We start from the raw sequence: 25,800 nt of genomic DNA on the forward strand, positions 1-25,800 counted from the left end.
AGGCTGGAGGGGAAGTGAGGGCCCGGGCAGGCCCGGGTGGGGCCGGGAGAGGGGCCCAGGGCAGGAGGGCGGAAGGGAGACAGCCTGGGAGGGAGAGCGCCGAGGCGGGAGGAGGGAGGGACAGGGAGGGAGACCGGCGGCGCTGACACAGCCTCGATGTGTGCAACGGGCTGGGGTTTGGCCCACAGGTCAGGCGTCTGGCAGTATTATGGGATGGAGAGGCCTTAGGAGACAGGGAGAGTATTATGGGCTGGAGCAGCCTTAGGAGACTGGGGAATATTATGGGCTGGTGAGGCCCGGCTCCAACTGGAGGCGGGAGGAAGGGGTGCGGGGCGGGAAGGGGGGGGTGGTGGTGGAAGGGAATATTATGGGCTGGAGGCCTCCTGCGACCAGAGGCAAGAGTATTATGGGCTGGCAAGGCCTTCGGTGGCCAGAGGGGGGAGCAGCGGGGGATGGCACCGGCTGCATGTGACTGGGGGGGGGGCCAAGTTGGGGGGGGTGGCGAGTGGGGGTGGGGGAGCATATTATGGGATAGCTCTTTGTACCTACTGCGGGGACTGCTTCTCCAGAAGATATTATGGGATGTCGTGTGTGGGAGGGGGAGTGGGGCCGGGGGAATATTATGGGATGGTGGTGCAGAATGGGGAGGGCCTGAGGAGAGCTTCTCCGACCCCCCCACCCTTTACTTTCTTGCCATCCTCACTAAAGTCTGCCTTCCGCACATGGCCCAAGGAGAACACCTGAAGTGCACCCCCCACAGTCTGGCTGTTTGAGCACCTCAACCCATCCTAGGCATCTTCCTTAACTAGCAGCCACCTCCGGGTGCTGAGGGGGAAACGAACCCCCTGAGGATGCGGAGAAGGTCCCAAAGCAGGGTTGTGGTGGCCAGTGGGCCACACCTCCCACCTGTCCATGTCCCCTTGGCTCCCCATCCCCTTGGGTCACTCTCCTTCCCCTTGTCACTCCCTTCCACAAAGTGGGGGCCCTTGATCCTCCTCTCCTTCCCTCTCCCCTCCATTTCCTCTCCAGCTCCCTCCACAGCAGTAACCAGTAAAACAGGCGGCCAGCTATTATGGGATGGCTGCTCCCGGCAGCTCTGCAGGGAGGGGGCGGTCACCGCGGAATGTCTCTTGTGGGTGGCTATTATGGGATGGCCGCCTCTCTTTTTTTGGGGGGGTGGGGGCTAGCAAGAAGGATTATTATGGGATGTGCCCAGCACAGCTGGGTGGGGCTGTCCTGAGTAGGTGAAGCTCTGGGGAGGGGGGGAGGGGGAAGGAAAGGAAGGAAGAGGGAGGGAAGGAGCTGGGGAGGGTGGGGTGAGCCCTGGAGCCAGACCTGAGGCCTGGCAAGAGTGACTGGCTGGAGAGGTTCATCCGTGACAGCTGTTTGAAGAGGCCCCGGGGGCAGACTAGAGCTAGCTGGATCTGAAGCCTGGACACCTGGGTCCCTAAACAGCTTGTGAGCTACAAGGGTGGCTGAGTCCAGGCCTGCGGTGAGGAGGCCTGAGTTCTGGCTGGACTGTAGCTCAGGTGGGGGTCCGATCAGGGGAGCTGTGCCACCTTGCAGCCACACCGGAGGAGCAAGACTGAGTTGGCTCCTTCAGGACACATGTGCGGTGGTGCCCCCCAGCCCTGTACCACCTCCATCCTGCCTAGCCATCGGCCTGCACTGTCCCTGTGGCTTTTCTGTCCCGTGTTGCTTTCCCAAACCCCCTTTTCTGACAGAGCAGGAACACTCTTAAATGTCTAGCGAACAGAGTTTCTGGGACTCACAGAACAGAGATGGAGAGAGAACTACAGAGTATGTGCTGAAAACTCCATGGACAACCCACTCTGTTATTCTAGGTTCTTCTGTACCACAGGGAGGGAAGCAGAACACTAAGGTAACAGGCTAGAGAGGCTGTCCCCTTGGGTGCATTAATCAGGAGATTATCCCACCCTTAGTCTCTGTGGGCCAATCTCGCTAGTGGTTTATTTATAATTTATCTGGGAGGGGAGCCTGGGGCCAGGGTAGGGAGGGGGAGCACAGAGGCGGAAGGACCACAACAGTGTCATGAACATTCTAGCCCCCTGGAAGTCAAGGAGAGAAGACGAGCCTTTGACCTACCCTTGTGGTGGTATCAAGAAGAGGTGGGGAGTAAGAGGAGCCAAGGGGTAAGTGGATACAACCGGCAGGATGGGGTAAAGGGCTGTGGTGGACAAAAGAAACCATGTGTGTCTCCACAGACAAGAAGCTGTGACTATCCAGTTACAAAACTCTTCTCCTGGTTTATGAATCTTTGTGGTAACTTGGTGTATATATGGGAAGAAGAGGGTATGGGGAAGATGTAGACATTACAGAATGAAATTTGAGGCCCAGAGGCAGGCTGGATCCCCTAAAGAAATCGGGGGAGAGGAGGGCATAATAATGCTCTGGCAGCTCTGTAGGTTAGTAAGAACTTCCTGAAAGGAGGTAGATGGTACCTTAATGAAAGAGCTGCCTCCTGTCCCCCAAGTGAGGAGGGCAGGGTTTGCTCTTAGTCCTCAGAATAAGCATGGGGGAGGATTTGCACAAATGAATGGGGCCCAACCTTGAAGACAAGATAATTGAATGGGAAGACTAGGCAGCCTTGCAGAATGGGGGAAATAGCCTGTGTGCCAGAGTGGATGTGCTGAAAGGGTGGTCTAGGGAGTGAAGTCAGGCAGGAGCTTGGGGAGAGAGCTGTCACTGGTGTTCTGCTTGGAAGCCTTTGTTGTTGTTCAGTCGCTTAGTCGTGTCTGACCCTTCATGACCCTGTGGATGGCAGCACCAGGCTTCCTTGTCCTTCACTGTCTCCTGGAGTTGGTGCAAACTCATGTCCATTGAGTCGGTGATGTTATCCAACCATCTCATCCTCTGCTGCCCCCTTCACCTCCTGCCTTCAGTCTTTCCCAGAATCAGAGTCTCTCCCTGTCAGTCAGTTTTTTGCATCAGGTGGCCAAAGTATTGGAGTTTCAGCTTCAGCATCAGTCCTTCCAGTGAGTATTCAGGGTTGATTTCCTTTAGGATTGACTGGTTTGATCTCCTTGCAGTCCAACAGATTTTCAAGAGTCTTCTCCAGCATCACAATTTGAAAGCATCAATTCTTCCTTGCTCAGCTTTCTTTATGTTCCAGCTCTCATATCCATACATGACTACTGGAAAAACCATAGTTTCGACTAGATGGACCTTTGTCCTTTATCGGCAAAGTGATGCTTGGAAGCATAGGGATGCTGATTTCCCTAAGCAAGTGTCTGCCTCTCCTGAATTCATCTCTCCTTGCCAGCTCTCCAGTCCTGAGGTTCCCAGAGGAGGGAGGGTCATCTGGCCAGGCCCTTTCTCTAGGGAAGTGAGATTAGAAGGGCGACACACTCACTTCTGGTCAGGAAGGGCCTCTCCTAGGAGGAAGTTCCGGTTGCTCTTCAACCTGTTGTACCCGCAAGGGCCTTGGACTTGTGTGAAAAAGGCACAGGAGAGTAGAGGAAGGTGTTATCTGACTCTAGGGTCTGGAGTGAGGGCACCAAGGAAGTGGTGCTGAGATACTGGTTCTCACCCAGGTTCTCTGGGGCTCAGGAAGAGGAAAAAGTGATAGGCTATAGGCTCAGGTTCTCTAAGGGCCAAAGGATTTTAAGATTGGGCTCTCTGACTTTCTTAGGTTAGGTCCTCAGGGTAGCTGCAGGGTAGGTACAGGTAAGGAAGGGAATAGTATATTTCTGGAGGCTTCCTTGTGGCATTATAAATGAAAAAGGCATTCTGGGATGTTGACTTGTACACGGGAGGGGAAGATGGTGAATATTATACAGTGATGAGGGTTTTTTTTTGGGGGGGGAAGAATGGGACTTCAACAAGAGGAGGATGGAGGCAGTTGGAAGTGTTATGAGACTTCAGGATACGAATGAGAACATATAAATGAGAAACATGGGTCATTGGTCAGCAGGATTTGGTGTTCAAGCATGCTGTGCTTAGTCTCTCAGCTGTGTCCAACTCTTTAAGACCCCATGGACTGTAGCCCTCCAGGCTCCTCTATCTTTGGGGATTCTCAGGCAAGAATACTGGAGTGGGTTGTCATGCTCTTCTCCAGGGGATCTTCCCAACCCAGGGATTGAACCCAGGTCTCCCGCATTGCCCATGGATTCTTTACTGTCTGAGCCACCAGGGAAGCCCTTAGTGTTCAAATATAAAGATAATAATTCTGGCATGTTGAGGAGTCTCAGGAAGGAAGCACATGATGACATTATAGGGTTTCTATATTAGAAATGCTTTGCTGGATGGATGGACAGTATTTTCCAATCAAAATCCCTTAGTACATACATAGGGAGCAGAGAGGAGATTATCTTAACCATCCATCTACGTTGTAAATCCTCTAGAAGTACCTCCCACCTCTAGAAGGACCACTGAGAATCTCTACTGGGATCTGATGTCTCCTGAGACCAGTTGGGATTTGTTTTATTCCCTGTGACAGGAAATTAGGAACTAACACTGTGTTTCATTGACACCAGACATTCTGTCTAGCCTCATTATTTGATTGTTTAGGCTTCTTGAAGGGAGGCATTATGGTGCCCAGCTCTGTGCCTTTCTAGGTACTCCCTCAACATTTGTTGCATAAACATGAGTACAAGGAGAGCAAATCTTGGGTCTTCGTGAGCAGATAGCAAGATCTTCAGTTCACACCACGGTGGGATGTCCATTCATAGGAATGAGAATGGACTGCTTGACCTGGGGAGGTGGTATGGGATAAGGACTGCTGGAATGTTGAGAAGTAGTCTTTAGGTGGGGGGTTGTCATTGTTATGGGATGCTTTGGGGTGAGCTAAACTTCATGCGAAGAGTTGACGCATTGGAAAAGACTTTGATCCTGGGAGGGGTTGGGGGCAGGAGGAGAAGGGGACGACAGAGGATGAGATGGCTGGATGGCATCACTGACTCAATGGACGTGAGTCTGAGTGAACTCCGGGAGTTGGTGATGGACAGGGAGGCCTGGCGTGGTGCAGTTCATGGGGTCACAAAGAGTCGGACACGACTGAGCGACTGAACTGAAACTTTATGTGAATGGCTCATCTGGTCAGCACACTATTTGGTTGGTCTTACTGAAAACTCACCTGAAGGTAAGTGTCTGGAGAACACCTGGGTTTTGGTGGGACTGGGTGGGGTCCTAGGTTGACTGTCACTTTCAGGGTGTCTGGAAATGATGGATGAGGAAAGCGAGGGTCTGTCTCATACATCAAGACGCTTTGTGCCAGGACACTGCTTTGGCTCATTAAGGGATGAAGGTGTGTACAGGTTGGGGCGGGGACAGGGTAATGTGGGTAGCCCGCTTCACCCTCTCTGGTGTGGGTGTTAGAATAGACTGACAGCCTTGGAGATGGAGGAGGTATGAGTATGAATATTATGGGATGTCTGGCTGAAAAGGTATAGGGGTAGTGTAGTGGAGGTGAAGCATTATGGGATGTGACTCTGGGTTGTGCTGGGAGTATTATGGTATGTCTGGTTGACCACGAGTTCTTTGCAATTATTATGGGCTGTCAGTGTGTGGGTGGGGGAGTGAAATGATGGGATATCTTTCCAGTGTTAGAGGAAAGGAGATTAGTTGTCCATCTGTGGGGTGACGGTATGGCTGTTGATCATTATGGGATATCTCTCTGATGGGGAGGAGTGGTTATTAAGGGCTGTGGAACTAGAATGAATGTGTGAAGTCTGGGGGTCGAGTTGTGAGGATCTAGCCTGCAGGGGCTGAGGGCAGCGCCAGGGGTTGGGTTATTATGGGATGTCAGTACTGAAAGTGGGAGACTGATTATTACGGGATGTGTGTGGGAGGAGGCCGAAGTGTCCGTTGATGGGGGGGGTGAGTTTCTGACTATTATGGGATATCAAACTGGGGGTGGATGAAGAGTGGTTATTATGGGATGTCTGTGGGGGATGGGGATGAGTATTATGGGATGTGAGGCTGAAGGGCTGGGACGGGTGCTTATTATGGGATGGCCATGGGAAGGGAGAGGTGACGAATTATTATGGGATGTTAGCGTTAGGGCCAAGAGTGAAGAAGTTGGCAAAGGATAGCTATTATGGGATGTCGGGGGGTGGGGATAAAGGGTTAGTTGCAAAAGGTCTGCAATATCATAAGATGTCAACAACCCTGGCATGTATGTGTATGGTGTGTGTGTGCGTGGGGTGGTAGTGGTGGTGGTGGGGGGGTGGTGTCCGTGTGTATTATGGGATGGCCAGGAGGTGGGTGGTTGCCCGGGTGACACGCGCGCGCGCTCTCGAAGGGGGCGTGGCCAATGGTTGCCGGAGCGACGAGGGGGCGGGGGTTGCCCGGGAGACCTAAGGAGGAGGGTGGCGGTAGTGGAGGGGGGGTTGGAGTTGGTTGAGGTTATTATGGGCTGTCCGTGGGGGGGCGGGGCCTGTGCGGTGGGATTTCCCGGCCGGTGTTTCGGGCCCTTTAAGAGGCGACGCCGGAGCCGGAGCCATTTTCCCCCCTTCGGCCGCGGCGAGGAGGAGCCGGAGCGGGAGTGACACCGGGCCGGACCCAGCGCGACCTGCGGCGGCTCCGGGGTGAGGAGAGCTCAGGGTTCCTAGAGAGACGCCCCTCTCAGCCCGACCAGCCCCGAGGGTCTTTCCTTCACCCAGTTGCTCCTCGGGTGTCCCCGGACCCGCGGACCGCCCCGTGCCCCGGGAGCCGACCCTGCCTCTCCCTGCCCGGCAGTGCGCCCAGCCCCCGCCCTCGCCCGACCCGAGTCTCGCTCTCAGCGACTCCCATCTCGTACTCGGCCTCCCACAATGCCCGGCGCCCCCCTCGCCCTCAGCTCACTTGCCCCCCGGGACACGTGGCTCGGCCCCCTGCCCGGTGGGAGTGCCGGCCCCCACGCCCCTGCCTCCAGCCCCCCGGAGCGCCGAGCCTCCACGCCCCCTCGTCCCCGCCGCTCCTCTGGAGAGCCCGAGTTGTCCCAGAGGACAGCCTTTGGAGAGCTGCCCTGTCTGGGGACTGGCCCCTCCCCAGGCGCAGGGAGGCGCCCCCCCCACCCCCAAGTGACCTTGTGTCCCCGAGCGCCTCGCCGCCAGCCGCCTCCCCTGGCCCCCCCCCCCCCCAGTTGCGGCCACTCGGACCCCATCCCCCGTCACGCCCGGCTCCGTCCAGCGGCCTCTCCCCTCCCCACGCCAGCACCGGCCTGCCCTCGGGGGCGCCGCTCTCTCTGGGGGGCTCCAGTCGGAGAGCCAGCTTCCGGGCCGCCCCCGGGAGTGTGGAACTAAGTTCAGCCTGAGTGGTTCGGGTGCCCTGCTCGGGTGGCTGAGGGGGGGCCGGGGTGGGCGGAAAGCGCGGCGGGGTGGGGGAGGGGGCCGTGCGCGTCACTGACTGTTCTCTTTCTCTCCCCCCTCCCCCGCACAGTGACTCGGGCCAGTGTCGAGGGCCCCAGGCCGCAGGCAGGAGCAGCTGGGCCAATTCCCTGGCCGGGAGCGGAAGGGGATGGCGTCGGGCCTGGGCTCCCCGTCCCCCTGCTCCGCGGGCAGCGAGGAGGACGACATGGATGCACTTTTGAACAACAGTCTGCCCCCACCCCACCCAGGTAACACCTTCCCCCAGGGCCCCCAGGCAGGAAGGAGCCATCTGGGCCCTCCCTAGTGACTGTGGAGAGGCAGGGTTGAGTTTCTGGGCTCCCACCATGCAGCCTGAGGTAGAGGGCATCCGCAGGGAGTGGTTCCCTTCTGCGGAGCTCCGGCGCGAGGGGGGTGGAAGCCATGTGCCTCCTGGGCTGCGCGGACCGCGGTGCAAGCTTGCTGCACTGTCTTTGGGAACGCTCTGCGGATCCCGGTCGAGGGAGCTCTTGGGGCTGGTAGGCTTTGCCTGGTGTGGGTTCCCGAAGGACTGCAGGTGCCTGGGACTCCTGGAGGCTGGGCGCGGTGGCAGCAGCGGCGGTGGAGGGGGTTGAGGATTGCTCTTGGAGAAGACCGTCAGAGCATCTCTGTTAGCAGGATCTTGTGGTTGCTGCTGTGGAAAAGAAAGAGGGAGTGCGGGTTACTCTCTGATTATTTTTAGCTTCTGATCAGTTACCGGCTTTCTGTGCAGTTTCAACTGTGTGAAGTTTGAATTGCGCTCCTCAGTTGGGATCTAGAGCGCTTTTAGTCAGGCAGATTGCTGGAATGTTAAGAGTGGGGCTGGGGTAGAATGTCATAGCCTGCAGGATACATTGGGAGGGGCAGAAAGAAGGGAGGTGATACCCTGGGCACCCCTCTTTTTCTGGCAAGTCGGTTTAATCCTGGCTTTTTTCCCAGAAGGCTCTGCCCTGCTCAGGTAGCCTAGGGTTTGGGCTGGTGGTGTGAAGTGTTTGTGTAGGTGTGTTGGGGGTTGTGCTGTCTGTGATTTGGGGTGGCTCCTTGGACTGGCCAAACCCGAATTGTTTTAACCACCCTGCCTGGTTGGAATGACTCTTGTCTATTCTCAGATGATGATTGTTGTTATGTTTCTAAAGTGGATCTCTGTCTCCTCTGTCTTTTCTTCAGAGCACCTAGCTAAGTCACCTGTTTGTTTTCTTCATCTTTTTGTTTACCCGCCGTTTCTTCATTTTCTTTGTATATATTAAGTTGGGATCCTGCTGGCTCTGTTTTTGTTTCCCAGCAAACATCTTTCCCTTTTGCCTTCTCTCTCCTTAGCTCCAGCTGCAAGTTGAGGTGGTCTGGGAAAGATGGTTCCACATTTGGTGCTTTCTTAGTTGGAAGTCTCCCCTTCCACCCAGGTACACTTAGGAGAGAGGGTCAGTGTTCTTGTTGAGTTTTCAGCTGCTGGGATCAGAAACTGAGGCTTGAATCCTGTCACCGTGGAGGGCACAGTGGCAGATTTCTGTGCTGTGGCCCAGGATGCGGGGGAGGGTGATAGTGCTGAGAGGATCCTATCCTTTCTGTGGGGGGCATGAGAAGCAGCAGTGTCGTCCCGCCAGTGCTGGCTCCACATCTGGGTTTCCCATTGTCCCCTCGGGCTGGGGCTGCCCCTGTGTTGACTGGGAACTGTGCGGGCTCCCAGGGTGAACTCTGCCCCAAGCTGTAGTGTGACCCAGTTTTTCCACTTGCCACACCCCATTCCTGCCCCTCTCCCAAATCTTCCTCTATATGAGCCAGTTTGCCTCTTGCCAGGTCAGCACATCTGCCTGAGAAGTTGGAGGGTCTTCTGTGGATGGAAGGGGGTCCCTTTTGCCTATGTGAATTGTCCCAGTCTCCACTTCCAGCTTTGATGGTGATTCTTAGAGATGTAGTTGACTGGGGACAGGGACAGTACAGGGATGACTTGGGAGAAGGGCTTAGAAAATGGTTCTTTCTGCTGAGATCCAAACTGGTGTTCCATTCCCAGGGGAATGGGAGGGGCTGTCTTGTGCCTGGCCTGATCCCCGGCTGAGAGGGAAAGGGGGAGGCTGATGCCGCTTTGTCCAGTGTGTCTTGCTCCCCAGTATCTGCCCCTCACAGGAAGGGTGGAGCCAGAGGCGTTTTCGGGCTAGTTCTGGGGGCCAGAAGCTAAGAACCTGTGTTGGAGACTGTTGTCCATTATTCTAGGTACTGCTCCCTTTTTCTCAGCCGGTTGGATAGATGGTGGCCTGTAACCTTGTTAGAGGTGCTTTAGGATCTGTGGCCTGCACTCTGGGTAGAGGTGATGAGGAAGCTGAGTTTCAGAGACTTGCTGTGGGCTTCCATCCCGCAAGGAAGGCCAACCTTTTGGGTGTCAGAAAGAAGGTTGTGTACTCTGACACAGTACCGCCAAACTTTTGTTAAACCTTAGCTCTGATGATTGAAATCCTAACGATTGAGGGAGTAACTCAGGCCCTCATGTGGGGTCACCCTTCAAGGTGTCTTGGGTATCTTTGTCTAGGACATTAGAATGGCGTCTTGCGAACTGTGTCATCCCAGGGTAGTGTTAGGAGAGGTGGCGTTTGGACGTGGGGCCAGGTGATCATTTGGGAAATCTATGAGAGGGTAGTCTTTTCCCCTCCGGCTACCTCTCTCCACCCAACCCCCCTCCCCTGCTACTTCCTGTCTGTCCTCTGTTGGCAGCTGGGTGCCCTGGGCTGGCTTCTGTGGTCAGGAGCCATTTTCCCTCTCTTCAGTGGATGAGGCATTCCCTCCTCCTCCACTCCCTTCTCCACTCCCCCCTCCTTGGGCGGGGGTGGCTTGGGAAGGAGGGAGGAGGGAGCTGGTGCGCTGGTATGAATGTCTGTTACAAAGGAAGCTGCCTCCTGGCCTTCTCCCCCACCCTTGGTGCCCCTTCCCACCTATGCCTGCCCTGGAGCTCTCAGCATTACCCCAGGCTTTGTGTGTGCTCCTAGCCGGCAGGAGGCGGAGCCAGATGGGAGGAGGAAGGAGGGGGAGATGGTGACAGCTGGGCTGATTTGGGCCCCTGGGGAGAAGAGGCTACTGACCCAGGAGAAGCTAGGAAGGAACAGTAGAGCTGGAGATGGGGAAGGGAAGTCCGATTTGGGAGTGGGCACCATACTAGGCTGGCAGCTGAACCTGGGGCTTAGAGTTTCTGGTGGTTTTGAGCAGTGATGAGCCAAAGGGGGTTAGTGAAGGATGTGGTTTCCGGGACCACTGAGCAGGTACTGTTCTGGGAATGTGCTGAGGGTGTTGTCTTTGGTGGTTGTTTTCTGGGTAGGATTTTTCATTCTCATTCATGGTTTCTGGAATACAGGAGGGCTGGACCTGTTTCTTTCCCTTGGTTAACTGTATGCAGCTTGATTCGGCTGTCCTGGTGAACGTATAGAGGACTTCTGCTCAGGGTCTGGGGAGCTGCCTGAGGTGGGCCCACCTTGGCCCTGCAGGCCTGTTTCGAGGATCTCCAGCTCTCTGTCTGTTTCTGTCCCGAGTATCAGCTTCCACCGGTGGCGTGTGTAGCAGCTCTCTCCAGTGGAATCTGGGACAAGAGGTGGGGGAATCAAGACTAAAGCTTCTGGATTAGGCGCTAACCTTTTGCTATTGATCTCTTCCCTGCATACCATTCTTTGCTAAATAAATGTAGAAAACGAAGAGGACCCAGAAGAGGACTTGTCAGAAGCAGAGACTCCAAAGCTCAAGAAGAAGAAAAAGCCTAAGAAACCTCGGGACCCTAAAATCCCTAAGAGCAAGCGCCAAAAAAAGGAGGTGAGTGGGTGACTGATGCCATGGGGAGTAGGAGGAAGGCAGGAGGAGCCCCGAGAAGGGCTGGAGGGCTGCGGCCTTCGCTCGCTGGCCCTGGAGTGGGTTGCCAGGTCCCAGGCATCGCCTCGGCGCTGTCCTGAGGCCGGCATGTGTGTAGCATGTGTGTGTCTGTCTCCCTCTCCCCCCTTCCCTGCTCCAGCGTTTGCTCTTATGCCGGCAGCTGGGGGACAGCTCTGGGGAGGGGCCCGAGTTTGTGGAGGAGGAGGAAGAGGTGGCCCTGCGCTCAGACAGCGAAGGCAGCGACTACACCCCTGGTAAGAAGAAGAAGAAGAAGCTGGGCCCTAAGAAGGAGAAGAAGAGTAAATCCAAGCGGAAAGAGGAGGAGGAGGAGGACGAGGACGACGACGACTCGAAGGTGCCTGCGTTTCCACCTTCTTCTCTGTTCTTTGCTTCCCAGACACTCTGCTGCCCCTGAGATTGAGTTCTCTCCTCCTGTTTCTAATGATTTGCTCGTACCCCCGACTTGCCAGCCTTAGTTGTGGCTCACATCCTCTGGTGAGTGTGGGCACTTGGAGTCAAGCCTTGACCCTGCTCTCTCTATAGGAGCCTAAGTCATCCGCTCAGCTCTTGGAAGACTGGGGCATGGAAGACATTGACCATGTGTTCTCTGAGGAGGATTATCGCACCCTCACCAACTACAAGGCCTTCAGCCAGTTTGTTCGGTAAACAGGAGGGTCTTGGGGATGGCGTGGAGTGCACTTCCATTATCTCTTGTTGCTTCCATCGCCATCTTTTATTTTTAAACTTTTCCTCTTTTCTGTTCCTGCTGTTTCTCCCCCAGACCCCTCATTGCTGCCAAAAACCCCAAGATTGCCGTCTCCAAGATGATGATGGTTTTGGGTGCGAAGTGGCGGGAGTTCAGCACCAACAACCCCTTCAAAGGCAGTTCTGGGGCTTCTGTGGCAGCGGCTGCAGCGGCGGCAGTGGCTGTGGTTGAGAGCATGGTGACGGCCACTGAAGTGGCACCGCCTCCACCCCCTGTGGAGGTGCCTATCCGCAAGGCCAAGACCAAAGAGGGCAAAGGTGCAAATGGGACCCAGTGGAAGTGGGGGCTAGTGTGGTTGGCAGATGTGTGGATGTGCTGTTCTGTCAGCCCAAAGATAGAAGCCAGGAGGGAGGGACGAATCTTGGGTCAGGAGGGAAATTTGGGAAGCTCAGCATAGAAATGTTTTAGGTGGGGCGTATTTTGTTGGCTTGGCCAAAAAGTTCCTTCGATTGTTTTCCATATGATGGCTCTAGTCTTGCTTAGTTGTCCTTTTTTTTTTTCACTTGAAAGTTTTGTTAGGTCGTATTGTGATGGTTGTTATATCAGTGTGCATTTAAAAAAAAAACTACCAAAATTGAATTTTTGTGTAGTCATTTTAGTATTGAAGACAAAAGAAGAAAGGCAACATTTTGGCATATTACGCTTTATTATTTCAAGAAAGGTGAAAAAGCAACTGAAATGCAAAAAAAGATTTGTGCAGTATGTGGAGAAGGTGCTGTGACTGATCGAATGTGTCAAAAGTCATATGCAAAGGTTCGGGCTGGAGGTTTCTCGCTGGACGATGCTCCATGGTTGGGTAGACCAATTGAAGTTGATAGTGATCAAATCAAGACATTAATTGAGAACAGTCAACACAGTAATGTGGAACAGAAGAGATCGTGAGGCAAGTGAAATGAACCACCACCAACTACATCAAAGACTGGTCTCCATCCTAACAAAGGTGATGTTGTGTTTGTGGTGGGATTGGAAAGGAGTCCTTTATTAGCTCCCTCAGGGTAAGGCAAGATTGCATGTTTCTTTGATGACAAGGCAAAAACTGTTACAGCCTGGCTGGGAAGTTCCGATTCATCCACCCTGTTCATCAGACATTGCACCTTCAGATTTCCATTTATTTTTATCTTTATAAAATTCTGTTAATGTAAAAAAGTTCAGTTCCCTGCAAGACTGTAAAAGGCACCTGGAACAGTTCTTTGCTCAAAAAGATAAGTTTTGGGAACACAGGATTATGAAGTTGCCAGAAAAATGGCAGAAGGTAGTGGAACAAAATGATGGATACATTGTGTAATAAAGTTCTCCAATGTGAAAAATGTGTCTTACATTTACTTAAAAAGGCACTTTTTGGCCAACCCAGTGGAAATACTTTGGGTGGTGAATATTTTCTTTTCCCCACGTTCTGCTCTGTTTATGGATGTTTGGACTGCATGATCTCACTTGCTTTCTCCTGATTTAGGTCCCAATGCTCGGAGGAAGCCTAAGGGTAGCCCTCGTGTCCCTGACGCCAAGAAGCCTAAACCCAAGAAAGTAGCTCCCCTGAAAATCAAGCTGGGAGGTTTTGGTTCTAAGCGGAAAAGATCCTCGGTGAGAGCCCAGCCTGTCCTTGTCCCCTGGTGATGGTGCCTTAGCCCGTGGAGAGGATGGTGTCTCAGTTCAGGATTCACCTTTCACGGTGGTTGCTGAAGTATGTGGGGAGTTGGTCATAGAACAGGGCTCTAGGGTCACTGTAAGTCCTTGCCGTGATTGCAGTGCCCCAAGTGAAGAACAATTCCCTTGTCTCCCTTCCCTTGCCTCCCTTCTCCACCACTCTCTTCTTCCCCTTGGCCTGAATCTTGAGTCGTATTTCTTCTCGCCCCATTAGAGTGAGGACGATGACTTAGATGTGGAGTCTGACTTCGACGACGCCAGTATCAATAGCTATTCTGTTTCTGATGGTTCTACTAGCCGCAGTAGCCGCAGTCGCAAGAAACTGCGGACCACAAAAAAGAAAAAGAAAGGTGTGCTGCTTTTCTGTATCAATATGTGACGGGCTGAGGGGAATGACTGGGGAGGCATCTCCCTAAGGAGATGGGGCCTGGGCTTCAGGGGTGGGGGGAGGTGGTCGTTTTCTAATAACTGGGCTTTCCCTCTTCCTTGCCCAGGCGAGGAGGAGGTGACTGCTGTGGATGGTTATGAGACAGACCACCAGGACTATTGTGAGGTGTGCCAGCAAGGCGGAGAGATCATCCTGTGTGACACGTGTCCCCGCGCATACCACATGGTCTGCCTGGACCCGGACATGGAGAAGGCACCTGAGGGCAAGTGGAGCTGCCCACACTGCGTGAGTGCCTGGCTTTGAGGGCAAGGGCTTGGGCGGGGGGAGACACGCTGGTGCTGCTGGCTGTGGGCTTTGGGATGCTCTTGGAGGGATGCTGGGCGTGGTCCAACTGGGTGGGTGGGGGGTGGCTGTAACCTGACTCTGTGGTCCTCAACTTCAGGAGAAGGAAGGCATCCAGTGGGAAGCAAAGGAGGACAATTCGGAGGGCGAGGAGATCCTGGAGGAGGTTGGGGGAGACCCCGAGGAAGAGGATGATCACCACATGGAGTTCTGTCGGGTCTGCAAGGATGGCGGGGAGCTGCTCTGCTGTGACACCTGTCCTTCCTCCTACCACATCCACTGCCTAAACCCCCCCCTCCCAGAGATTCCCAATGGCGAATGGCTGTGTCCCCGCTGCACGGTGAGTGCCTGGCCCCAACTGGGCCAAGGGTTCACCCCTCTTCCATGTGGGCATCTCCAGGCTGAGGTGCAGGAGAGACCGCTGGAGAGCTGGAGGCCTTTGAGCCCCGGAACCGGAGTTTTCCTTCCTTTGTGGTCCTGGGATGCCTTTCTCCTGGGAAACTATAGGACTGACTTCCAACAGAGCTGATGCTTTGCCTGTTGTCCCAAGTGGGATGTCGCCCAGGACATCCTTTCTTGTCTTGACACCAACCTCGAGATCTTGGTAGCTCAGTCATATAACGGCCACTTACTGCTGTTACTTGGTTGGTGCAAAAGTAAATGAGGTTTAGCACTGTTGAACTTTGCCATTTGATAATTGGAATACATTCTTAAATGTGGTTGTGTTATACATCATTTTAACGGATATTTCTTGGTTTATGTCTTTTCTAACAACTAGTTATTTTATGTGTATTTTAAGCTGTGGAAATGATGTTAGACAAAAAGCAAATTCAGTCAATTTTCTTATTTGAGTTCAAAATGGGTCATAAAGCAGTAGAGAAAACTCTCAATATCAACAGCACATTGGGCCCAGGAACTGCTAACGAATGTACAGTTCAATAGTGGTTTAAGAAGTCTGGCAAAGGAGATGAGAACTTTGAAGATGAGCGTAGTGGCCAGTCATGGGACGTTGACAGTGACCAACTGAGAGTAATCATCGAAGCTCATCCTCTTAAAACTACGTAAGAATTTGCTGAAGAACTCAACATCAACCATTCTATGGTTGTTCAGCATTTGAAGCAAATTGGAAAGGTTTTGAAGTGTCGTCATCTCTTATTCTATGCAACAATGACAAACCATTTCTCAATCAGACTGTGATATGCAACGAAAAGTGTATTCTGTGCAATAACTGGCAACAACCAGCTCAGTGGTTGGACTGAAAAAACGCTCCAAAGCATCTGCCAAGCCAAATTTGCACCAAAAAAAGGTCATGGTCACTGGTGGTCTGCTGCCGGTCTGATCCATTACAGCTTTCTGTATCCCAGTGAAACCATTACATTTTGGAAGTGTGCTCTGCAAATCGATGAGATGCACTGAAAGCTGCAGCGCCTGCAGCCAGCATTGGTCAATGAAAGTGTGTTAGTTGCTCAGTAGTATCCGACTCTTTGCAACCCCATGAACTATAGCCCACCAGGCTCGTCTGTCCGTGGGATTTCCCAGGCAAGAATGCTGGAGTGGGTAGCCATTTCCTTTTCCTGGGGATCTTCCCGACCCAGGGATCGAAGGCCAGTCTTCTGCATTGCAGGGAGATTATTGTCTGAGCTACCAGACCTACAGCAGTGAAAGGGTTCGAGTCTTCTCCATGACAGCACCCAACCATACATGATACAATCAACGGTTCAATCAAAAAGTTGATGTCCAGTCAATGTTGAACATCATGTGGTGTTCACACAATGTTCAATGAAAAAGTTCGACAAATTGGGCTACAAAATTTTGCTTCATCTGCCATATTCACCTGACCTCTATGTCTGTTTCTTCCAACTACTGCTACTTCAAGCAGCTTAACTTTTTGCAGGGAGAATGCTTCCACAACCAGCATGATGTGGAAAATGCTTTCCAAGAATTCATTGAATCGTGAAGCCTGGATTTTTACGCCACAGGAATAAACTTATTTCTCATTGGCAAAAATATGTTTATTGTGTTAGTCCCTATTTTGGTTGATAAAACTGTGTTTTAGCCTAGTTATAATGATTAAATTTAAATGTTAAATTTCACAGTCCAAAACTGCAATTATGTTTGCACCAATCTAATAGATTAAATGAGGAAATCTGGGCTGCAGGCCTGTGACTTCTCTGTGCCTACTTGCTCTAGCTGCTAGCTCTGTTAGGCAGATAGGAGTGGTGTCACACCAGTCCTGGATTAAGTCCAGAAACACTGGATTCTGTTCTCTCAAAGGGTTTTGGGATTGAAATTGAGTTTCAATTTTGAATTGATTGAAACTGTAATTGAAATGAGACTTTACAAACTATGAGGTTGAAGCTGCGCTCAGGTATACATCTTCTCGCTATGGTAGTGCTTTGGTATTGACTCATCTCTTTTTCTCTTAGTGTCCAGCTCTTAAGGGCAAAGTTCAGAAGATCCTAATCTGGAAGTGGGGTCAGCCACCATCTCCCACGCCAGTGCCTCGGCCCCCAGATGCTGATCCCAACACTCCGTCCCCCAAGCCCTTGGAGGGGCGGCCAGAGCGGCAGTTCTTCGTCAAGTGGCAAGGGATGTCGTACTGGCACTGCTCGTGGGTGTCTGAGCTGCAGGTGAGCCTGGGAGAGACTGGATGGGGCGGCAGTGAGAGTACAGCCTCTGGAGAGACGGGCGGCTGTCACTCTCGGTGATGTCTTTCTCGTCCTGCTTGCAGTTGGAGCTACACTGTCAAGTGATGTTCCGAAACTATCAGCGGAAGAATGACATGGATGAACCACCCTCTGGGGACTTCGGTGGTGACGAGGAGAAGAGTCGGAAGCGGAAGAACAAGGACCCTAAATTTGCTGAGATGGAGGAGCGCTTCTATCGCTATGGGATAAAGCCCGAGTGGATGATGATCCACCGAATTCTCAACCACAGGTACCGGTGGAGCTGGCCGGGCATCCTGGAGGTGGGTTGCGTATCCTCAGGAGATTCAGAAAATGGACCTCACCAGTAACTCACAGTCGGACAAGACACTCAGTGTGTTATTAACTGACTGAATCCTGGCCTTTGAGCCATAGATTGTAGATTAGAGATCATTTTTGGTGCAAAGACTGGTAGACCAAATGTATTGGTTCTGAATCCATGTGGCAACTGGCCTCCTCAGAGGCCTGGTTTGGAACATCTATTGGCGGTTTCTGAGAGCAAGACTGACTGGGGAGCTGAGCAAGGGGGCCTTCTGGCTCAGCGCTTTCTCCTCTTGACCTTGCAGCGTGGACAAGAAGGGCCACGTCCACTACTTGATCAAGTGGCGGGACCTCCCCTATGACCAGGCATCCTGGGAGAGCGAGGATGTGGAGATTCAGGACTATGACCTGTTCAAGCAGAGCTACTGGAATCACAGGTGAGCGACCTCAGTGATCAGAGCTGCTGCTTGTTGAGAAGGACCCATGGCAGTGCTGTGACGTCTCTGTCCTCTTCAGGGAGTTGATGAGGGGTGAGGAGGGACGACCAGGCAAGAAGCTCAAGAAGGTGAAGCTGAGGAAGTTGGAGAGGCCCCCTGAAACCCCAACGGTTGATGTGAGTTGGCAGAAAAGGTTGGGCAGGATGACGTGTCTTCTGTGCTCCTCTGACAGTGGTGGTCTAAGACATTCAAGTCGGTGTAGCTAAAATGCTTCACACAGATGGCTTCCTGGTATCTCCACATCTCTGGAAACCAGGGGAAAAGTATTGGGAATACTTTTATTTTCTTTTTCCTCATCAGAAAAGCAAAAAAAGGCATTAGTGTATGACTGAGGAAAAGTTAAGTATGGAGGAGTCACACAACCAAGCTTTTATGAAACCTGTTTTGGAACCTGCGTCTTTTTACCCTTAATTCATGGCTCAGTTCCTTGGGGTTTTGTGTAATATATGAGTAAGGTTAAGGTTAAAAATAAATTTATGGAGGACATAGAACTATTCACCTGGTAGATCCTGACTGATAGAATTATTGTGCTGCCAGGGAGACTGTGACATGTCTGTCTTATGATGTCTTGCAGGACCCTAAGTAAAACACAAACTTACAATAACTGTTAAGCACCTTTTCCCCCACCAGTCTTCTGTGGCTTCCTTGAGTAGGCTCTAGTGAGCATGTGTGAGGAGGAGCAGCTAGGGAAGGAAGGGAATTCCTCAGCAGCTCATGACTTCCCCTTTTCCTCCTCCAGCCAACAGTGAAGTATGAGCGCCAGCCAGAGTACCTAGATGCTACGGGTGGAACCCTGCACCCCTATCAGATGGAGGGCCTGAACTGGCTGCGCTTCTCCTGGGCTCAGGGCACTGACACCATCTTGGCTGACGAGATGGGCCTCGGGAAGACGGTGCAGACTGCCGTCTTCCTGTACTCCCTCTACAAGGAGGTGCGAGAGCTGGGGCTACTGGCTTTGTGTCTGGGGGGATGTTCTGTGTTCAGGGTCTTCTCTTACACTCCAGGGAGACAGAGAAAGGAAGAAAAAACTAGTCTCTGACCGGGAGAACAGTGTTGAGCAACAGTAAGAGAGACCTAAGTACCCAGAGACAGATGGGAGGGAATGGAGCCTTGGGGAGGTTAGTAGTGGGCGCCCGGAGCCTCAGTACTGGGAACCGGCTGGGCACTGAGATGAGCAGAACTGTGGATGGAGCCACTGTGGAGAGACCAGTGTGTGAGCTCCCTGGAGGCAGGCCTGGAGCTGTGGGAAGGAGGCAGCTGGGCGTGTTTGTATCCTGGGGAGGGAGGTGGGGCAGCAGCAGTGCACAAGCCAGTCCTCTGCCCGCTGGAGGGGCAGGGTACTGGGCCGTGGACGCTGGGGTTGTGTGTGGGGTCCTGAGTGCTCATTCCCTCTTCCCTTCTTCCTCACAGGGTCATTCCAAAGGCCCCTTCCTAGTGAGCGCCCCTCTTTCCACCATCATCAACTGGGAGCGGGAGTTTGAAATGTGGGCTCCAGATATGTACGTGGTGACCTACGTGGGTGACAAAGACAGCCGTGCTATCATCCGAGAGAATGAGTTCTCCTTTGAGGACAATGCCATTCGTGGTGGCAAGAAGGCTTCCCGCATGAAGGTACCTGAGGGAGGCAGGGGTAGGGTAGAGTTGTTGCTATGGTGTCCTTGAGTCTGGTCCCTGGGGTGAGGTGAGAGGAGGGAATTCCCCCACTCCCAACCCCCCGATCCCCAGCCAGTCCCTTGACTTGGCCTGTACACGAGTGACCAAGTCACCTTCTTGTGCAGAAAGAGGCATCTGTGAAGTTTCATGTGCTGCTGACGTCCTATGAGTTGATCACCATTGACATGGCCATTTTGGGCTCTATTGACTGGGCCTGCCTCATCGTGGATGAAGCCCATCGGCTCAAGAACAATCAGTCTAAGGTGAGGGGCCGGGGAGCTGTGGCCTCCAGTTTTAGGGTTCTGGTACCACCTACCCAGGAAGGGGAGACCTAGGAGCACGGGAAACGGAAAAAGGATCTCTGCCTTCCTTATTCACTCATGATAGATAAGCCTTGGAGGCCAGGCCTTAGAAGAGAGATGGAGGACATTGCTGGTGGTCCAGTGGTTAGGACTCTGCACTTGGGGTGGGGGCATGGGGCACAGGTTCATTAGCTAGTTGGGGAGCTAAGATTGCGAAGTGTGGCTGAAAGAAAAAGTAACTGTGGAAAGAAGATAAAGGATAATAAAAAAATTTTTTTTAAGAGAGATGGAGGCAGGGGCGGGGGCTTAACTGCTGGGCAGTAAAACGGGCCTTTACAAAGAAGTACTGGAGTCCTGTTTTCATTGCATTCTACTTTTCTCCATCTGCTTCACCAGTTTTTCCGGGTTCTAAATGGCTACTCACTCCAGCACAAGCTGTTGCTGACAGGGACTCCACTGCAGAACAATCTAGAAGAGTTGTTCCATCTGCTCAACTTCCTCACCCCTGAGAGGTTCCAGTAAGTGTGTGCTTGTCCACAGTCGGCTCCTCATCCTTCCTGCTCCTTCTGTCTCCTGCGTTTTCTGTTTCCTGCGTCATGTCCCTTCCCTTCCCCTCTCCAACAGCTTCTTTCCTTTTCCTTCTGAAGCAATTTGGAAGGCTTCCTGGAGGAGTTTGCGGACATTGCCAAGGAGGACCAGATTAAAAAGCTGCACGACATGCTGGGCCCTCACATGTTGCGGCGGCTTAAGGCTGATGTGTTCAAGAACATGCCATCCAAGACAGAGCTGATAGTGCGTGTGGAGCTGAGCCCCATGCAGAAGTGAGTGTGGAGGAATGGGGCACTGGCTCCATTTGGCAGACACAGTTAGACACGCCGGCCCGTCTGCGTGGTGTTTGCCAGTTCTCCCCGTACTCTGATGTGAGATGGGTGGTGACCAAGCCAGTGAGGCTCAAAGGAACCTGTGGCCGGGGTGCTGGGTCCAGAGTGCTCAGCGCTTCCTTCCCTTGTTTAAAAGGATGGCAATGGCGCTTAGGTTTCCTCAGCCGCAAAGTGAGAGGTGTTAGAAGGAAGGCCCCAGACCCTGGGACCACATAGTGAGCCAGGTAATGATTCTTGAGGGTGATATTTCTTACCTGTCATCTACACAGGAAATACTACAAGTACATCCTCACTCGGAATTTTGAAGCACTCAATGCTCGAGGGGGCGGCAACCAGGTCTCTCTGCTAAACGTGGTGATGGATCTTAAGAAGTGCTGCAACCACCCATATCTCTTCCCCGTGGCCGCCATGGTACACTCTGCTGCCTCTTGTCTGTCCCTGGGTGGGGACTGCTCCGTGTGGGGCTTCTTTCCTTATTTTTTTCTTTCTTGCTCCTCTCTAGGAAGCCCCTAAGATGCCTAACGGCATGTATGACGGCAGTGCCCTCATCAGAGCATCCGGGAAATTATTGCTGCTTCAGAAGATGCTCAAGAATCTCAAGGAGGGTGGGCACCGTGTCCTCATCTTCTCCCAGGTAACTTCTGGATAGCAATGGACAGCTCAGACGTACGGGAGGACTGTCGTCTAATTAATCCTGTAATTCAACTCTGCTCTTCAGATGACCAAGATGCTGGACCTGCTAGAGGACTTCCTGGAACACGAAGGTTATAAATATGAACGTATCGATGGGGGAATCACTGGGAACATGCGGCAGGAGGCCATTGACCGCTTCAATGGTAAGAGGGGAGGAGTGGCTTTGATCCTGGCGTCCTTAACTCACTCAGAGCTCTTGACCCATCCTTGTTTTCTCGCATCTGTTTTTCTGGGTAGTGGTGTAGGGTCTTCTGTCGACATGGAAGAGTACTTCTGAATTTCTTGATTGGAAGAATGTATCACATTATTCCTGGGAGACAGTTTATTCCCTATGGAGTCTTTGTTCTCTCTGCTGAAAAGAAGGGCACTCATTTAATCATTCTCATTGCATGCTGAGGCCTGGGAGGGACCCAGATTTATCCAGATTCACCAAGCCCAGATAGCAAGCTAGTCACAGGCTACCACCACCACCTTTTTTTTTCTTTTTTAACTTTATAAGCTGAGATAGTTTTGAACACAAAAGCTCAAAAAAATCACATAGCGAGTTCATATATACCTTTCACCTGGCTTTTCTTGATAACTTAGATGACCACAGTCCAACAGTCAAATCCAGGGAGTTAACATTGGTGTCTAGTATACTACTAACCAGGTCATAGACTTGAACGTCACCACTGACCACGTGTCAGGATCCACTCACGGATCCCACATAATTCATAGTTGTTGTCTCTTCCACTTGTTCATTCTTTTTTATTCATGATATTGATATCTTTGATGGTGACTGGTCAGCTTCGTTATAGAATGTTTAGCTTTTCTAATATCAGTCCAGTTGATGTTTTCTCATGATTCGATCGACATTAGACATTTTGGGCAGAAGTCTGCAAGAGTGGTGCTGTGTCCATTTCAGTGCATCATTCCCAGGGACGATGTGACACTGATAATGTTCCCCTGCTGGTGTTGGCCTTGATTACTTGGTTCAGGTGGTGTCTGCTGAATTTCTCCCCTGTAAGGTTTCTTCATTGCGGTTGATAAATTCCTTTAGGAGACACTTGAGACCCTGGTGACATCCTATTTCTTCTTAAACTTTCACACTTATCTCAGTATCTGTTGTTGCTCTTTGCTTACGATGAATACTATTATTGATACTTTTGTGTTTGTCTAAAGAGGTTTTTTTTTTTTTTTTTTAATTCAAGTATAGTTGGTTTACAGTGTTGGGTTAATTTCTGCTGTACAGCAGTGTCAGTTATACATATATACATGTCTTTTTAAAAAATATATCTTTTTCATATTCTTTTTCATTGTAGTGTATCAAAAGATACTGAATACAGTTCTTTGTGCTATACACAGTAGGGCCTGTTGTTTATCCATCCTATATGTAGCATTTTGCATCTGCTAATGAGGTTTTGTATTTCTGATGCTCCTTATACATTTGTTCATTGGAATTGTGGTTCCTCTCTTAGCACCGGGTGCTCAGCAGTTTTGCTTCCTGCTTTCCACTCGAGCTGGGGGCCTTGGAATCAATCTGGCCACTGCTGACACAGTTATTATCTATGACTCTGATTGGAACCCCCATAATGACATCCAGGTGAGCAGAGGCAGCAGCCTTGGCATATACAGTAACTTAGTGGAAATGCACAGTGTTCTCTGCGAGGGCTCCACCGTCTGGAATTAGCTGTTTCAGGAGAAAACAATAGATTCTCTTTAAATGCCTTTTACCTTATTGTAAGCTGGAGAGTTTGGGTTAGCTCTGGTCCTATTTTGGGTAACATGGTAGAGGATGGTGTCTGGGAGCAGGGGTGCAAAAGGAAGTTGTGTGAGGTGAGCTGTAGCTCAAGCCTTATGCTGGGTTTGGCTTACTATGTGAAAGTCAGGGCAAAAAAACATGGTTCCTTCAGTTTTTGTCTTCGTTTTGTACCCCACTCCAGGCCTTTAGCAGAGCTCACCGTATTGGGCAAAATAAGAAGGTGATGATTTATCGGTTTGTGACCCGTGCATCTGTGGAAGAGCGCATCACACAGGTGGCCAAGAAAAAGATGATGCTGACGCATCTAGTTGTTCGGCCTGGGCTGGGCTCCAAGACTGGATCCATGTCCAAACAGGAGCTTGATGATATCCTCAAGTTTGGCACCGAGGAGCTGTTCAAAGATGAGGCCACAGATGGAGGTGAGCTGGTCAGGAACTTGTGTGGTGTAGGGTGTGGCTGCTTTAAAGGGCATCATCTTTGATCCCGAGGATCTTGGGACTCAGACCTCGGGTCTGTGGGACTAGCTTTCTCCACTGCAGCTGCTGATGCTAACTGGGGGTGTGGACCCCTGATTCTGTACAGGAGGAGACAACAAAGAGGGAGAAGACAGCAGTGTCATCCACTATGACGATAAAGCCATTGAACGGCTGCTGGACCGGAACCAGGATGAGACTGAAGACACGGAGCTACAGGGCATGAATGAATATTTGAGCTCATTCAAAGTGGCCCAGTATGTGGTGCGAGAAGAAGAAATGGGGGTGAGTATGAGTCCAACGCGGTGCTTGGTGATTGGTTCAAAAGTTGGAGTTGAGACCATGATGGTGTTTGAGATGAGGAAAATATCTGTAGGCGAATTAGTACAGTGATTATTTTTTCACCTCTTTGAAAAGAAATTCTGTAAGTATGAGCAAATCACATTCACTTCTTGGACAACTGGCCACATTTCACACTCAAAACATTTAACTGCTTTATCAGACTCTCACTTTATTTTCTCTTATGTATTTTATTAGCTCTATAAATAGACTTTGGATTGCTAACCCAGCTCTCTCCAGAGAAAAGGTAGGATATGTGATATGTACTTAGCCTGTCTTCCTATACTTCTGGAAACAATTGTTTTTCCTTTTTCCCTTCTGTTTCCTGGGTCTTTTAAAACAGAAAACAAAGAATACTCAATTATGGCTGTGTGGACTCTAATATTTTTCCCCCAAATATAATAATAGGGTATAGAATTAAAGAAAAAAAATTCTTTCCCTTCTGGTCCTCTGAGCCACCCAGGTCAAGGTTCTTTGAATTGACATCAGTTTCTGATGATCTTTGCCATCTATTCTCATCCTTCCAACTCTGAATCATTCCTCTTGCTGTTTTTCTGATATGTATCTTAACCTCAGTGTTGTGTGCTTGTGGCTGAAAAGTCTGACTGGTCTGCAGCCTGGTAGTCTTCGGTCAAAACTGCCCTCCTGTCAGGGTGGTCCGCATTTGGGAGGGACTCAGGGCAGAAGGTGCTGAGTGGCTGCAAGGGAGGGCTAGTACTCTCCCTCCCACTGTTAATCTTTCCTGACAATGGCCCTCTAGGTGGCTGCATAAAGTTTTATTTTTTTAATATTACAGCCCTCCATATGTGTAGCTCCTACATCTGCAGATTCAATTGTGGACTGTGTGGTACTGTAGTATTTACTGTTGAGAAATATCTTTGTGTACGTGGACTTACGTAGTTCAAACCTGTGTTGTTCAGAGGTCAGCTGTAAGTCTCCTGATTCAAAATTCAGAAGCTATAGAAGTATCTCTTCCCCACCCCAGTCCTTTGGCTACCTAGCACCCTCGCTGGGGATAAGTGATATTTATCTTAGGAACTATTTTATATGCATATAAATCACATATATGTGTGTATGCATGTATATAGACCTGTGTATACATAGAAACACCTTTTTCCCTTTTCCTTTTAAGGAGAGTAGTTTTTTCTAAAGTTGAAGTATTGTTCCGCAGGGAAGTCCCCAGGTCTTCTAAGTGAGGTATAGCAGTAGACAAGGAGACATGGGGTTGGATCCTAGTCAACAGTAAGAAGGGAGTTTCCTGGCGATCCAGTGGTTAGGACTCCATGCTTTCACTACTGAGGGCCCAGGTTCAGTCTTTGATCAGGGAACTGGGATCCTGTAAGCCACATGGCACAGCCAAGAAAAGAAGGGAGTGGTTATTTTTTTCTGCTCCTTGTGGTTAGACAGGGTCCTGAGACAGTTTTGAGCAGCGGGTTGTTGCAGAAGCCTCACTTCATGGCTGAAGCATTTATTTGTTGGTGTAGGACTCTCTAGTGCTGTCTTTCTCCTCTGTCGTGTGAGCACATCCAGAGAGAGGGGTATGAGATCAGAGCAGTCCGGAACGCTGAGGCCCCCATACTGGAGAGAGGTATCTGTTCTGGAGAGTCCCCCAGATCTGTAATGGACATTGTAGGAACAAGAAATAAACTTCTGTTGTATTAAGTCACACCACACACACACACAAAAATGGGAAGAACAGTTGATGTACAATGCTGTGTATATTTCTGCTGGGCAACAAAGTGATTCAGGTATACCTTTACGTCTATGTATATATACACACTTTCTTCATACATATTCCTGTCCGCTATGCTGTAGGGTATTATGTATAGTTCCTTGTGCTATACAGTAGGACCTTGTTGTTCATCTGTTCTACATGTGAAAGCTTCCATCTGCTAATCCCAACCTCCCACTGCAGTCCCTTCCCCTTGGCAACTCCCTGTCTGTTCTCTA

The 25,800-nt window shown here is 51.1% G+C and overlaps 1 protein-coding gene across 5 annotated transcripts in view; it reads left to right on the plus strand.

The window, feature by feature from the left end:
• Positions 1 to 6,455: 6,455 nt before the first annotated feature.
• The window catches only part of CHD4 (chromodomain helicase DNA binding protein 4), a 29,438-nt gene continuing 10,093 nt past the window's right edge, over positions 6,456 to 25,800 (plus strand). For 3 of the 5 annotated variants that reach the window (XM_068971334.1, XM_068971335.1, XM_068971336.1), the window contains exons 1-25: positions 6,456 to 6,548; positions 7,381 to 7,558; positions 10,990 to 11,111; positions 11,308 to 11,523; positions 11,712 to 11,830; positions 11,950 to 12,191; positions 13,385 to 13,512; positions 13,790 to 13,925; positions 14,070 to 14,248; positions 14,406 to 14,645; positions 16,732 to 16,935; positions 17,037 to 17,242; positions 17,577 to 17,708; positions 17,788 to 17,884; positions 18,508 to 18,699; positions 19,179 to 19,379; positions 19,547 to 19,684; positions 20,120 to 20,241; positions 20,371 to 20,544; positions 20,874 to 21,015; positions 21,107 to 21,238; positions 21,323 to 21,440; positions 22,755 to 22,879; positions 23,220 to 23,457; positions 23,621 to 23,796. In XM_068971334.1, the coding sequence (XP_068827435.1) occupies positions 7,459 to 7,558; positions 10,990 to 11,111; positions 11,308 to 11,523; positions 11,712 to 11,830; positions 11,950 to 12,191; positions 13,385 to 13,512; positions 13,790 to 13,925; positions 14,070 to 14,248; positions 14,406 to 14,645; positions 16,732 to 16,935; positions 17,037 to 17,242; positions 17,577 to 17,708; positions 17,788 to 17,884; positions 18,508 to 18,699; positions 19,179 to 19,379; positions 19,547 to 19,684; positions 20,120 to 20,241; positions 20,371 to 20,544; positions 20,874 to 21,015; positions 21,107 to 21,238; positions 21,323 to 21,440; positions 22,755 to 22,879; positions 23,220 to 23,457; positions 23,621 to 23,796 (3,879 nt within the window). In that variant the 5' untranslated portion in view covers positions 6,456 to 6,548; positions 7,381 to 7,458. The remainder of the gene's footprint in view (positions 6,549 to 7,380; positions 7,559 to 10,989; positions 11,112 to 11,307; positions 11,524 to 11,711; positions 11,831 to 11,949; positions 12,192 to 13,384; positions 13,513 to 13,789; positions 13,926 to 14,069; positions 14,249 to 14,405; positions 14,646 to 16,731; positions 16,936 to 17,036; positions 17,243 to 17,576; positions 17,709 to 17,787; positions 17,885 to 18,507; positions 18,700 to 19,178; positions 19,380 to 19,546; positions 19,685 to 20,119; positions 20,242 to 20,370; positions 20,545 to 20,873; positions 21,016 to 21,106; positions 21,239 to 21,322; positions 21,441 to 22,754; positions 22,880 to 23,219; positions 23,458 to 23,620; positions 23,797 to 25,800) is intronic. The other 2 variants (XM_068971337.1, XM_068971338.1) reach the window with 1 other exon arrangement.

The sequence above is a fragment of the Capricornis sumatraensis genome, chromosome 4 (assembly GCF_032405125.1).
Source record: "Capricornis sumatraensis isolate serow.1 chromosome 4, serow.2, whole genome shotgun sequence".
NCBI classification, from domain to species: domain Eukaryota; kingdom Metazoa; phylum Chordata; class Mammalia; order Artiodactyla; family Bovidae; genus Capricornis; species Capricornis sumatraensis.